The sequence below is a fragment of the Eufriesea mexicana genome, unplaced genomic scaffold (assembly GCF_001483705.2).
Source record: "Eufriesea mexicana isolate 0111107269 unplaced genomic scaffold, ASM148370v2 scaffold1801, whole genome shotgun sequence".
Lineage (NCBI taxonomy): Eukaryota > Metazoa > Arthropoda > Insecta > Hymenoptera > Apidae > Eufriesea > Eufriesea mexicana.
In genome coordinates, this window is record NW_016909918.1 from 2,305,923 (window position 1) to 2,321,448 (window position 15,526).

The 15,526-nt window shown below is 35.7% G+C and overlaps 1 protein-coding gene across 4 annotated transcripts in view; it reads left to right on the forward strand.

The window, feature by feature from the left end:
• Nucleotides 1–15,186, forward strand: part of rhea (Talin_middle and talin-RS domain-containing protein rhea) — a 90,967-nt gene extending 75,781 nt beyond the window's left edge. For all 4 annotated transcript variants that reach the window (XM_017902301.1, XM_017902303.1, XM_017902305.1 and 1 more), the window contains 7 exons: nucleotides 987–1,445; nucleotides 3,238–5,051; nucleotides 5,544–7,446; nucleotides 7,890–8,636; nucleotides 12,218–12,856; nucleotides 13,626–14,647; nucleotides 14,751–15,186. In XM_017902301.1, coding sequence (XP_017757790.1) covers nucleotides 987–1,445; nucleotides 3,238–5,051; nucleotides 5,544–7,446; nucleotides 7,890–8,636; nucleotides 12,218–12,856; nucleotides 13,626–14,647; nucleotides 14,751–14,784 — 6,618 coding nt within the window. In that variant the 3' untranslated portion in view covers nucleotides 14,785–15,186. The remainder of the gene's footprint in view (nucleotides 1–986; nucleotides 1,446–3,237; nucleotides 5,052–5,543; nucleotides 7,447–7,889; nucleotides 8,637–12,217; nucleotides 12,857–13,625; nucleotides 14,648–14,750) is intronic.
• The last annotated feature ends 340 nt before the right edge of the window (nucleotides 15,187–15,526 follow it).

Genomic DNA, 15,526 nt, shown 5'->3' on the forward strand with positions numbered 1-15,526 from the left:
CAGGAGCTGCTGGACCGCTTTGTTATAGTAGTAGCTTAGTTCAACTATTTTTGTATGGATCGCAGCGAATATCGCCGGTGTATTTAAGTTCTAGAATTCAGTATAATAAAATGATTTCGTTGCATCGAACAATTTCGTAAACAACTAATTGACGGTTAAATTTGTTTTCATGCTAGGCGCCTTCTATTGCGGACACAGAGTAGGTACACGATGATACAACTTTCAGTTATTTATAATTGGCTATTAAATAAATTTTTGTTATATCCCTTCTATATTTAATTTCTTTAAATTTTATTTCCGTGACTAAAATTAGAAAATCACTGAGATTTGAAAGTGTTTTTAGTTCTTTTAAATTTAATTAATTTATTAATTAATACCGTATCATAAAAATTTTGCTTTTCAATGCAGCATACAACTCCGTTCAGTATGCATTTTTAATTCTCTTTTCATACCCGCCACTGAGGACCGATTATTTCGTAATAGCACTGATTTTATTTAAAAATTGAAAACTTGAAGGTGTATAATTTTCAAAAATTGTTAAGAATGAATTCAGAATATTAAATTGCTCGTTTTCTCATTTTTAATTTATTTATTGTGCGTTTGCATGTTATAGCAGCGTTTCTATAAAAATTTAAATACCGTAATTAAGTCAATTTTTGCAATTATTAAATTTCCTTTGAAGTTTAATTAGTTTCCAATTATTTTCTATTATACAATCCAACGGTCAAAAAATAATTATTTACAAAAAGTGTATCTATAACTTTATCTACTATTTTCTTTCAGCTTGATCACTATTTGATCAGACAATTAGATAAAAATAAAAAAAAATATTACTGTATTAGAAAAATCTTTATTCTTAGAGACAATTGTTACATTTTGATCAAGTAGATGGAACGCCTTCAAGTCTCCAAAATCACAAAATATATAACATATAGATTCATTCATCTACCATCCATTACCTACTAAATTAATATCATCACAATCAGGTGCAACAAACCAAGGTTACATCCGTCCTGTCCGAACCACAACGTGCCTTACTGTCGACTATCACTGCTGGTCACGAGGTGATCCACATCGCGGAGACCGAGCTATCCTGCAAGGCTCAGCTCCCGGAACTGGGTACCGATCCAGCCTCGTTGAAATGGATCGAACAGACGATCGATACGCACAAGCAGAACGTTGGCTCCCAGATCGCGGCGATGAACGCTGCCACAGCTCAAGTGGTCACCCTGACATCCGGCCCGGCCGACGACGTGGATCACACAGCGGTTGGTGCAGCTATTACAACGATCGCCACCAATCTCCCGGAGATGACTAAGGGTGTCAGAATGATCGCCGCCCTGATGGATGACGAGTCTTCGGGAGACAAGCTGCTGGATGCCGCGAGGAAGCTCTGCTCCGCATTCTCAGATTTGCTGAAGGCCACAGAGCCTGAAACTAAGGAGGTACTATGGCCTGATCCTTTCATGGCAAGCAGTGAAATGTTTTGTATGAGCTTCTTAAAAATCAGGAAAACTTGGTCGTATGTTATATTTAGTATGGAATATTGCCCTCTGGGTATCTTTATTTGGGATGTTAGGCATGGTGCAGATAAGATTTGATTGGAAAATATTAGGAACTTTTGGTAAATAGAAGTTAGGCTGATACAGATATTGATACTTTGTTAATTAAGTTAATATATTTTTAATGTTTCATTAAATTAAGTTATTTGTTTTCAAATTGATGATATCTTAGAAACTTATACTCATTTATACGCATTTATACTCAATTTATACTCATAACAGTACCTACTGTTGTGTTAATTTCATAAGACCTTTGTCTTGATGGTTTTCTTGATTTCTGGGGAATAGGAAAAGTTTAAGAATATTATAGATTAAGAAAATAGTATCCAGTAAATAGAAGAAATAATCTATTTTCCACTTATGAGTAATGAAATTTCTTTCAAACAAAAGTTTTCAGTAGTTTCTAAATTAAATTTTGAATAATAATTATTTTTTATTTTTTAGTGATGTACCTAAAAAGCTCATACATAGTCCTAAGCATTTGACAAATACTTTTTAATGAAACTTTCTTTACTCTGTAGTTATGGCTTATAGTACAAACTAAAGATACAACAGAACAATATGTTGAAAGTACAAAAATTGGGTAAAAATTGGAAAAATTACAGGTACCATTTGTAAATAGATATTTACAACAAATTTAGGTATATTTAGCACTAACTGAAATCAGTATAAATTAATCATGATTTTGGATATTGCCTTCATTAATTTTGGAGATCTGATCTTAAACTGTGCCTTTTTATGCAGCCTTTCTATGTAGCGATTTCTTCCTACGACCGATACGTAAGCACAAATACTAGAGAACATTATACAATATCGCAAGTTATTACAGATCTCAGTTTTTATAAAGCCACTATGTACATTTCCATTTGTGCTTCATTTTCAATTATCTGCACAACGTTAACTTGCAGCTTTTTGGAATACTTTGGCATTATTTATAGTACTTTTTTATTATAATAATGCAAGTTAGTTTATCTTTATTTTGAAAGAATAAGAAAAATATTTACTTTTCCTTTTGTTATAATGAATACATGTTTCTCATGAGCACATTGCAGTCAAAGTATAAAATTTCACAATCTAAATTTTACAATTTTCATATTTTTTAAAATCGTTCATTAATTATAATTGGTTATAAGATACTCTGAGACAACAATTAGATGCAATAAAAATAATAAAACGCATTAGTAAATAAACATTAGTTTGCTAATCACTGGAATAATATCATGTTTGGTATGTGCATTCTAGTAGGTACATTAAAAAAACTCATTGAAATGTAGTATGTGCAATACCAACAACTGATTAACTTGTTTTTTTTCCTATACCAGGAAGCAATTGCAAGTTATGTAATATTAGCCATTTATCTGGCTGAATATTTTACTTGGATATTCATTACAAATATGTTCCAAGTGAAAAAAAGAAGAAAGCTTTTGTTCATTTTTACTTGCTTTCTATATTAAATAATACAGAGAAAGTTCCATTTCAGTGAATATTTTTAACTCATTTATATGATAGCAAGCATAATCAATTCAGATTACTTTTCAATACCTTTTATGAAATTATATTTCAGGAAAACTTATACATCCTGCCTGCAGTGTTCTTATTTATTTTCACCTATAAATTGCTTAATATCTTTATTTATTAAACTTCTTGTCTAATTATTTATCCTTACTTACTATAGCCAAGACAGAACTTGCTGAATGCTGCATCCCGTGTTGGTGAAGCTTCACACCAGGTGCTGACAACCATAGGTGAAGAGAATGATGCTAATCGAGAGCTTCAAGACATGCTATTAGCCTTGGCTAAGGCTGTGGCTAATTCAACTGCTGCTCTGGTGCTGAAAGCAAAGAATATTGCAGCTACCTGTGAGGATTCTGCAACTCAAAATCGTGTAATCTCAGCTGCCACACAATGTGCTTTAGCAACATCACAGTTAGTTGCCTGTGCAAAGGTCGTGGCGCCAACTTTGCACTCTCCAGCTTGTCAAACGCAGCTAATGAATGCGGTTCGTGAAGTAACTAAAGCTGTTGAGGGTCTATTAGAAGTCTGCAATGAGACATGCAGCGATGAAAATCTTATGAAGGAGCTGAACGCGGCTGCCAGTGAAGTCAGTAGAACATTAAGCGACTTGTTGAACCACATTAAAACAGCTACCAGAGGAGAACGAGCCAAAGAATCCATCCAGGAAGGAGCAGTGGAGACTATATTAATAGCTACTGATAAACTGTTTGCTAGCACTGGAGATGCTGGTGAGATGGTGAGACAAGCAAGAGTGGTTGGTCAAGCAACAGCACAGTTGATTCAAAGTATAAAGGGTGAAGCAGAAAGGCAGACTGATTCAGAACAGCAGCGTAGATTATTAGCTGCTGCCAAGGTGCTTGCTGATGCTACTGCTAAAATGGTGGAAGCTGCTAGACAATGTGCTAGTAGTCCACATGATGCTAAAATGCAAGATCAGTTGCGTCAAGCTGCTGAAGAATTGAGGGCAGCTACCACTGCTGCTGCTACTCCAGCTTTGAGAAGAAAATTGATCAATAGACTAGAAGCTTGTGCCAAACAAGCTGCTTCTACTGCTACTCAATGTATTGCTGCTTCAACAGGTGCCGTTCATCATAATACAAACCCAAGTAGTCAAGAGGAATTGAATATAGAGTGTCACACTATGGCACAGCATATACCACACCTTGTAGCTGGAGTGAAAGGAACACAGGCTCAACCAGATAATTCTACAGCACAGTTGAACCTGATTAATGCATCTGAACAGTTCTTACAACCTGGTACTTCTGTAGTAAAGGCTGCCAGAGCAGTTTTACCAACAGTAACAGACCAAGCTTCTGCTCTACAGCTGAATAACACTTCTCAGCAATTGGGTGCTTCTCTATCGGATTTGAGATCCGCTGTAACGCGTGCTAGGGAAGCTTGTGGTGGATTAGAATTAGATGCAGCTGAAGAATTGATAAATAGTTTGAAAGACGAATTGGGAGAGTTCTATAGAGCCGTAGAAGCTGCATCTTTGAGGCCATTACCTGATGAGACAACAGAAACCACTGCTCTTCGACTAGGCGCCACGTCGAAGAACGTAGGATTTGCTATGGCCCAGCTCTTATCTGCTGCTAAACAAGGAAATGAGAATTACACTGGAAGTGCAGCTAGAGAAACAGCATCTGCTCTAAAAGATTTGACTTACGCTGTTCGTGGAGTGGCTGCAACCTCAAATCAACCAGATACGCAGAAGAAGGTCCTGATGACCGCTGATGATGTGATTCTAAAGTCGTTAAGACTAGTCAAAGAAGCTAGAAGGGCTTTGAAAAATCCTGATAATATAGATAATGAAGCTAATTTAGCTGCAGTTGCTAAGGATGTATCGAATTCGCTGAATAAGTGTGTGTCTTGCTTACCTGGACAAAGAGACGTAGATGACGCAATCAAGAATATCGACGAAATGACTCAAGTCCTCGGCATGAATGAGTTCCCGCAAACCAATAAAAGTTATGGGTATGTATGCCGGTTTAGGTGATTGATAAGATGGTTGTTATCAAATAGTACACTATTAGTTAGTTACCTTTTGGTTGTTTCATTTCGCTTATCATTCATTGACACACATTTGAATCTCTAGAGATAATGGTAAGCGATAAATTTGAATAGCAGTAAGCATTTAACATGTCCAATAACTAGTTTTAAATATTAAATTCTCATGCTAAATATTTTAAAATAAAATATTCGATATGTAGAAATTTAATTTTCGTTATATATATCATAGAAATTAAATATAAAATATGCTTCGTTTCATTAATTTTTATCGCACAATTATTTTATTTTTACTGGGTAATTATGCTCAATATAATTATCAGTACAATTTCATTATTAATTCAGATAATAATTTCAAGTACTAAATCAGCGTTTAACTTGATGTAATATATCGTTTATTACAATTACCTTCTTGTCTTAATATAATAAATATACAAGTTATTAATCTGTCTCTTACAGACAACTACAAAGTGACCTGAACAACGCAGCTGCAAACCTGAACGATGCTTCTTCAAACGTAGTATCATCAGTGCGTTCTCCTGTGCAGCTGGCTAGTTCTTCAAAGCAATTTACCAACGCTTTTGGAGACTTGTTGGGTGTTGGTATGGAAATGGCTGGCCAGACAGCTATCGAAACCAGAAGCCAAATGGTGGTTTCTTTGAAGAACGTCAGTATGACATCCAGCAAACTTTTAGTAACTGCCAAATCCGTAGCAGCCGATCCCAGCGCTCCAAACGCAAAGAATCAGTTATCAGCAGCTGCAAGGGCTGTAACAGATTCCATCAACTATCTTGTTGACGTTTGTACTTCAGCTGCACCTGGACAAAATGAATGTGACAATGCCATCAGAAATATTCAGTCAATGAGATCGCTTCTTGACAATCCTAGCGAACCAATTTCTGATGCAAGTTACTTTGAGTGCCTTGAGACAGTAATGGAAAAGAGTAAGAGTCTTGGCGATGGAATGACAGGCATAGCTAATCATGCAAAGAAGTCCGAGCATGAACAATTCTCAGTAGCTGTTAGAGGTGTCTCATCATCGATCTGTGGATTAATAGAAGCAGCTGCTCAAGCCGCGTATCTAGCAGGAGTAAGTGACCCAACATCGGTGGCTGGAAAACCAGGCTTAGTTGATCAGGCTCAATTTCTCAGAGCTGCACAGGCTATTCATACTGGTTGTCAAAGTTTAGGAAATCCCACCAGCACTGAACAACAAGTCCTCTCAGCAGCTACCATGATTGCTAAATATACAAGTGCTCTTTGTAACGCTTGCCGCGAAGCTTCAAACAAAACTAGCAATCCTGTTGCCAAACGACACTTTGTTCAATCAGCCAAAGATGTTGCCAATTCAACGTCAGCCCTAGTGAAAGAGATCAAGGCGTTAGATCAGGATTATTCTGAGGCTAACAGAGAAAGGTGTGCAGAGGCTACCAAGCCACTTTTGGAAGCAGTTGACAATCTATGCACTTTCGCTGGTTCTCCTGAATTTGCAAGTCAACCTGCAAAGATATCTATCGCAGCTAGGGCTGCTCAAGAACCAATAACCAGCGCTGGTAAAGCTATTATTGATGGTTCTTGCGCAATGGTGCGAGCCGCCAAAAGCTTAGCAGTCAGTCCCAAAGATCCTCCAACTTGGCAATTATTAGCAAATCATAGCAAGAGTGTTAGTGATTCGATCAAATCCTTAGTTGCTTCTATTCGCGACAAGGCACCTGGTCAAAAGGAATGCGATGCTGCGATTGAAAAACTGTCAGCTAGGATTCGAGAACTGGACGCTGCATCCCTCAGTGCCGTTTCACAAGCACTCGTACCAAGAAGAGAGAACACTGTACAAGGATTCACCGATCAAATGGAAAGTAGTGCTAGCGAGCTACGAGAAAAACTGGAGCCTCTTCGAACAGCTGCCAAATACGAAGCCGAAAATGTAGGACATGCTGTGAATCAGATTGCTTTGTATTGTGAGCCTCTAGTTTCTGGTGCTATTGGTGCTGCTTCAAACATGGTACACTCGAAGCAACAAATGGTGCTACTGGATCAAACAAAAACCGTCACTGAATCTGCTCTGCAACTGGTCTGCGTAACAAAGGAGTCTGGTGGTAATCCAAAGGCTATCAATCTACATGCGGAAGTGGACGAAACAGTGGAATCCATGAAAGATGCGTTACAAGAATTACAAAACACTTTGGAGACAATTTCAACATCGAATGGTATCGTTACCGGATTGATTGATACAATTTCTCGTGCTATGGTTAGATTAGAAGATCACAGAATGTCTACGATCGATACCGTGGATTCTTACGTGGATTATCAAACTAGAATGGTGGAAGCTGCTAAAGAGATTGCTCGACTAGCACAGGAAATGGTAAATAACTATTCAAATATTTCTATACTCTTTAAATATTCTATTTGAGATCTTGTAATATTTAGATTGACATTCGTGTAGCATTGTTATGTTATACTAGCCATTATTTCTTTAAGAACAATAGAAGTATAATTTAAGTATATTTCTAACACTAGGATTATCAAATCAATCAAAATAATCAATATTAAAAATTTTGTTTTTTGCTATTACTGAAAACACACTGCTTTAATTTTTATATTCATAAATAATTTTTATTATTAAGACAGAAATATAATTATGTTCACCTATTTATTTGTATTATATACCACTCTAAATATTTTTATCTGTGTATACTGTATTCAGGTATATATGAGTGATCAATTAATGTAAAAGAATGTAGGAAAATTAGCAAAAATTATTAATGTAGCTTACATGTAATTAAGTCTAATTTTCATTCATTCTAGTCCACAAAATCTAGCACTGATGTAGGCAGACTAGGCCCACTCGCAGTGGACATCTCTCACAAGTATACTCAGCTAGCCCGTGATACATCCGGAGCATCAGCAGCCGCGTCTAACGCTGACGTATCTGCAAGACTTCGAACAGGTGTTCAAGAACTTGGTAGAGCTTGTGCAGACATAGTACGAGCAGCAGGAACATGTCAGATGTCACCAGGCGACGCTTACGCTCAACGAGAAGTAGCAGAACACAGCAAGATCGTTACAGAAAAAGTATCCCAGGTGTTAGCTGCTCTGCAGGCTGGTTCTAGAGGCACCCAAGCGTGCATTAATGCTGCAAGCACTGTGTCCGGCATTATTGGTGACCTGGATACCACGATCATGTTTGCCACTGCTGGAACTTTGCATGCAGAGAACGAAGGCGATACTTTTGCTGATCATAGAGAGAATATCTTGAAGACAGCTAAGGCTCTCGTTGAAGATACTAAGACACTAGTAGCGGGTGCAGCTTCGTCTCAAGAGCAGCTGGCAGTCGCAGCACAAAATGCTGTTTCAACCATCGTTCAACTCGCTGAAGTGGTCAAATATGGCGCGGCCAGTTTGGGTAGTCAGAATCCCGAGGCTCAAGTAATGTTAATCAACGCGGTGAAAGACGTGGCTTCTGCACTTGGAGATTTGATACATGCTACCAAAGCAGCTAGTGGGAAACCTATCAATGATCCCAGCATGGCACACTTAAAGGACTCTGCCAAGGTAAGATGATTTATTTAAAAATCATTCCTTTTCTTGTCGCTTTACTTGTGTTCACCTCAGTGTTGCGGTTGGACAAGGAGTCTTCTGTTGTTGGCTTAGTATTAACTTTGTCTCGGAAAGACGCTTGAGTGGAAGAGGCTTGTAATGGAATGGCAGCGTCCAAATACATCAGGAAGTAGAGCATTATGGAGGATACATGTATGTGACTAAACAGGGTGTTTGTTCTTGATTTCCCAATTAGTACTGAAGAAAAGTTGCTGGTATTCCGGAGGAGGAAAATTTTGTAATATTTTCTATATTTCAATTTGTGAAAAAGTCCAGAAGATTTCTAACTTCTTCTTTTACACAAATTACAATCATCATATTTACTTCAAAGTATTGGATAAAAATTTTATCCTTTTAGTCATCTTTGAATATACGTTGAATCATTAGATCTATTAGATCATTGTAACAGTACTGACTTAGATTATATTACTATTGTAATAATAATTTTATGTATTAAAATATCTAGGTTGGGAAACGCTTGATTAAACAGTATTAACCGCAGCAAAAATTGCATTAATATGTAGAGAGGGAAAAATCAAAGCAGGACATTTGGAATCCCATCAAGTCGAACCTAACAGTGCCTCGTTGTTGTTTCTCGTTAACACACTAAATTTAGTCTTCACGCTTAACCATGAACCAACTTCCCATTATTTTTTGGGTGGACTTTAATCGATAAATTGTTCCATTTCACCTCTAACCGACTAAAAAGGAAAAAGAAACAAATGGAAAGAAGGAAAGAAAAAAAGAAAAGATATAAAATGGTACAATAGTAAATCAGAAGTAATTCTCGATGACCTTGCACACCCGGCGTATTTGTTAGAATTGTTCGTGCCTCGATCAAGAACGTTCACTGTCAAACTATTAAAGTCCACCTTGCACTCTCCTACTCGTTCGATGTTCCATCTTTTCTTTCTAGCGTGTGTGATATTATAAACTCGGTCTGTGTTCCCTTGATGGAAAGTATGTAGAATAGATGTGCGTGAGGCAGAACCGATTTTTGCTTCAACGATATGAACATATACATATATATTCTTATCCGGCTTTGTTTTGCTTGTTGAGATGAGATTTTTTACACGCGATGATAAGTAGCGAAAGATTTTCTCACGAACTTGGTGGACTTTAATTGTGAGTTTTCATTGACGATTTTGGTCTGGCCGATCCGGATAGGTGTTAGAACAGCAGCTACACCAACAGCTGATGCCTCTGAGTGACGTCGGCGGCTCGGAGTCCGAATGGTTCGTGTCCGATCAAGAGGAGGAGCTGATACGTCTGCTCTCAGCATCAGAGAGCGAACAACCGTCTCAGCGAACTTCTGATTTGCTGTTGCTCATGTAGAGAAGCATTGGTCGAGCCGTGCTCTTTACAGCCATTTCAATTGATTCTGAGTAAATGCGATGTTTACCCTTTTGGTACATTGTGATTAGAATTCAAGATTTTTATTACTTATGGCCATTCACTCTCTCTAAATGATATTTATCTTTCCATTCATTTTCCAATTTATTAGTTACATATATGTATGAATATTTTTCCATTCGTTACTTCTCATAGATGCTTCTTGAGCCTTAACATACCAAAGTAGGTTTATTCAGAGATTCCAATATAAACTTTTTCATTGCCTGTGGGCAACTATTAGTAATACGATTACTAATTTAATAATAAGTATTATTAGTGATTTTTTTCATGTACCTTATTACTAATTTTAATAAGAAAAAATGGAAAGAGAAGAAAGTTAGATAACTTTATTCATATAAGAGAAATTAGAAATTTCATTTAGTAAAGAACACTCTGGTTTGATATTCTAAGAATTAATAGTAGAACTATAATGTGTACGTAATATATATAATGATAATAACTAAAGTAATATAATGAAAACAAATGAGTACATAATGAACACTTCTCCCAGTAACTGCAAAGTGGAAAGTCTGAGATCAGCGGTATTAACTGGTTTGGTAGTTTTAGTACCAAGCACTTATAATATACTATTGGATGAAATATTGAGAAATGGTCCATATTGATTAATAAAAATCTTTGGTCCCAGTTGTAGTCAACTGAATTACACATTTTCTTTTATCTAAAATTGAAGTCTGGAAAAAATAATTAAATAAATAGTAGATTTTGCATTTCTGCTTCAATTTTGCAGTCTAGTCGTCTTTACTGTTACATAGAAATTGCAATTATAAGATGTTGTGAAAAAAGGTTTCCAAAGTAGATCAAAAAAGAAAATATAGTAATGCAAAGTACCGAAAGGGTGAAAACAGACGTATTAAAAAGCTTTTCTTTACAGAAAATATTTACAAAAGATTCCAATGGAAAATTACTAATCCATTATAAAGAGAACTTGGTGACGAATTTGATCATCAAATTTGCACTTAACAGTTCCTTTCTTATTCGAATTTTTGTCGAGTTACATTGAAGCATTTATAGTATAGAGTTCCTTGTACACAAAAGATCACGAATAATACAATAATTCAATAATAATAATATCGAAATGTAATAACAGGATGCGCTTCTGCTACATTTTTAGTCATTCACATGCATTCGTATTTGTAGACATCATTCTTCCTATGCAAACAATTGTATCGTGCTTCACAGTCGAGGTATTACTATACTTTGTACCATATTTCATCTCCCCTTCTTAAACTCTTTTCTTTCCTGTTACTTTTTTTTCTCTTGTAATCAACGAAAATAAATCATCGAATTTTTACTATGCCACAACCCTTTATAAGAGTACATTAATCCATCCATGGGCAAATATTTTTTTTAAAAAAACAAAGCAACCCTTAGGTACGTACATTCTACTTGCAAACGTGTGTGCATTAACGATTAATAGCATCGTGCTTAATGCTTCGTCAACTAATCAGATATTAATACGTTGTTCACTGTTTGTTAGAAAGAATTTGGGATGACAATAACATTTTCGACCAGATTTCTTTTATCATTGCTAACTAGTTTAAACTGTGGTTAAGATGATTATCCACAATTTCTGATGATATTAATAAGTCACATCAGATATAATCATTAATTTTGATATAAAAATTTTGAAAAATTCATTCGATGAACACACAGTGAGGAAAAAAGTCAGTTTTATGCTTCTTTTATTTTCTAATTTCATTTTGCAGCAATCAGTTTAACCCCTTTTTTAATGTTTTATCTAGAGGCTAATAATAATATTAGAAACTCACTAACTGTATGTAAGGAGTACATTAACTTTTCTCAAGGTTCTTGTGCAGCAGAACATCTCATCGCCGTTTTATTCAGAACACTCGACTGACCACCATTGTACAATATTAACACCATAACATATTTTATATTTTATTTAGAGTACAGTAATCTAAAAATCATGTAATTCAAAATTTATTATTTATGAATACTATTAACAAATATGTGAATACTAATTGGAATTAGTTGATTTTTGGATCAATTCATCAATAATTCTCACTTATTTTCAACAATGAGTACATAAAAAACAGTACCCAGATTGTCATCTCTAATATGAATAGAACATACTGTAATTTTCTTTATCTTTTCATCTTCAGGTGATGGTGACCAATGTAACATCCCTGTTGAAGACAGTGAAAGCCGTCGAAGATGAACATACTCGCGGTACCAGAGCTTTGGAATCAACTATCGAAGCTATAGCGCAAGAAATCCGCGCCTTGAACACCGCAGAAATTCAGAAGACCAATGTGACTCCAGAAGACCTTGTTCGTTGCACAAAGAGCATCACTATTTCAACTGCTAAAGCAGTGGCCGCAGGAAACAGCTGCAAACAGGATGATATAATTGCAGCCGCAAACATGGGGCGAAAAGCTATTAGTGATATGCTGATCATTTGCAAAGGAGCAGCTTATAATTGTGCAGAAACTGCTGAATTACGAGATAGAACACTTCAGGCTGGTCACGATGTCGGTATTAATTACAGGGAATTGCTGCAAGCTATTTTACAAATATCTTCAAGATCTGGTGATGCAAAGCATACTTTGCCTCCTATTAGTAGGAAGATTGCACAATGTGTCACTGAATTAGTAGCTGTTGCTGAATTACTGAAGGGTAATGATTGGGTGGATCCTGATGATCCTACAGTGATTGCAGAAAATGAGTTGCTGGGTGCTGCTGCCAGTATTGATGCTGCTGCTAAAAAGCTTGCTAGTTTAAGACCTAGGAGAAGTATACAGGTAAGCTGTTTTAGATATATTATTAGTATTAGTGCTAATAATAATTTGTTTTACAATTTAAATCAAATAGAGTAAAAAATAGCAGCTTTAACAGAGATAGTTTTTGCATATTCAGTAAAAAGCAATTGGAATCAAAGATATTCTTGGTAATTATACGAGGAATGTGCTGGAATAAATGTCTTCTTTTATTTAGAAAGTTTTTTAAATATTGTTTTTCAATTGTTTCTATAAATTAAAACTTAGTCTGTAAGATGTAGATAATGACAAATTCCATGAAAAACTAGAAAGCACTCTGATTTCTGTAAGATATGTTTGATATTCTTGGTTGTTTTTTAAATAATCGACCAGGAATCAAACATATTATTATGGTGGTCAGAAAAATCAACGGAAATCAAATGGATGGTGAGATAAAAGGCAGTTATATGCATAATTTAATTCCTAAAGTATTAACCTAGGTTTGATTTCGACATATTAATTATATTCATGTAGTCATATAGTTGTGAAGTGTTTAGTTTAATATAATTAAAATAATGTATTAGTTATGGACTGATTTAATTAATATATAATTCTATAAATCATTAGACCTGATAACGTTTAAAATAAATAATAGCAGCAATAAATAAAGATAATCATTTTTTCCTAAGAACTATTTACAATCCAGACATGTTAAAATTTTCTACTCACTTTAATTAGATTACTTCCACTGGACAAATATTTTCATGTTTGATTATTAGTTTTTCATGTTTAATTTTCCACTTTTACGTTATAGGAGGCAAACGAAGACATGAATTTCGACGAAATGATCCTAGAAGCTGCCAAATCAATTGCTGCCGCTACATCGGCACTTATAAAAGCAGCCAGTGCTGCTCAAAGGGAGTTGATAGCAACAGGAAAGGTTTCCCGAACACCTCTAACCAGTTCTGACGATGGCCAGTGGTCCGAAGGACTAATTTCTGCTGCGAGAATGGTCGCAGCTGCAACCCATAGTCTCGTAGAGTCAGCAAATGCTTTGGTACAAGGTGTTAGCTCTGAAGAAAAACTGATTTCGAGTGCAAAACAAGTTGCCAGTAGTACAGCCCAACTACTGGTTGCTTGTAAAGTAAAAGCTGACCCAGACAGCGAGAGCACAAAACGTTTACAAGCAGCTGGAAATGCTGTAAAACGTGCTACAGACAATTTAGTACGAGCAGCCCAGCAGGCTATCCAACAAGAAGAAGATAGATCTTTGATTTTGAACCGCAGAATGGTCGGTGGTATCGCCCAAGAGATAAATGCTAGATCTGAAGTTCTCCGTATCGAAAGAGAATTGGAAGAAGCTAGAGGAAGACTCACTGCCATTCGACAGGCCAAGTATAAAAATCGACCAGACTTAGCTGATACTGACACAGATGCTGAACAAAGCGGTTACGAGAGTTATACAACCAGGTATGAAACCAGAGCTTATGAAACCCAGTCACAGATGAATTACAGCATGTACCAACTGCATTCTACAACGCACAATATGAGCCAACTTTCTGATAGACAGACTCTGATCAGTCCAGAAAAAGTCCATTCTACACAAAGTACCTTAGAAAAAAAAATGAAAGAGAATCAATATCGATCTGCAATGGAAAGTCAATATGGATCAGTTGAAAAAAAATATAATGAAAATCAATATGAAAGACGGTATACCTCTGACAGCCCTTATCTTGTCTCTGATAAAAAAATGACTATGGATAGTTCATCTGGTCAATATAGTTCTATTGAAAGGAAGATCAATCAAGAAAGTTATAACACTGAAGCAACAATGTTGTAATGATTATATCGATATTTTGCAACTCAATTTATGGTTAACAACAATACCAATATTGACAACGACTATGGTGACAACAAAAATAATCATTTGTTTATACAGTACCAATGTGCCTGATCCAAGAATTGACTGTTAAGAACAAAAGTGACAGTCCTCAAACGAGAAGAAAAGGGCTACTTCATATTGAAGAAAAAACATGAATATGCAGAGAAACTTACAGAAAACGGAAGAACAATGGCGGATATAAAAGTAGCGGTTCATGAGGGATTGGTTACTAAATGTGAGCAGAAGGTTGAGGCTAAAACCAAGAAGAATGTTCGAAACAAGAAATATGAAGGAAGTTTAAAAAACTCATGATCACAGTAAATAAAACCGAAAAGATATGAAGAAATTCTTGAGATGTAAGGTTCGCACGAGCTTGGTTGTCGATATGTATAAAAATTGATCGGGCCCTTTGCGAAACCATGAGAACCGTAAATGAAGATAGGAAAGAAAAAGTGAAAAAACGTGTTGATAAATATAAACGACAAAATCATGGTGGCAGTGTCGTAATTGGCACATACTAAAAATGCATTTTTCATATATTGGAGACGAATTGTTTTTGGCTATCATATTGGATATGTTATTGATATCAATACATGGGATAATTTAATTAACTTAATGCTTTATCAAATCGTACGTTTCCAATCAACAAAATTCAAAATATATTTGTTAATAGAATAAAGGTATTGTTTTAATTATTCTTTCATTATTTACAAGACAACATTATGTTTAAGTATTTCCATAATGTTCTTGATACATCTTGCCGTGCTATATTTAATATCGCGTTTTAACTGTATTTAAGTTTGTTTCTAAATTTTATTTATATACAAAAGTAA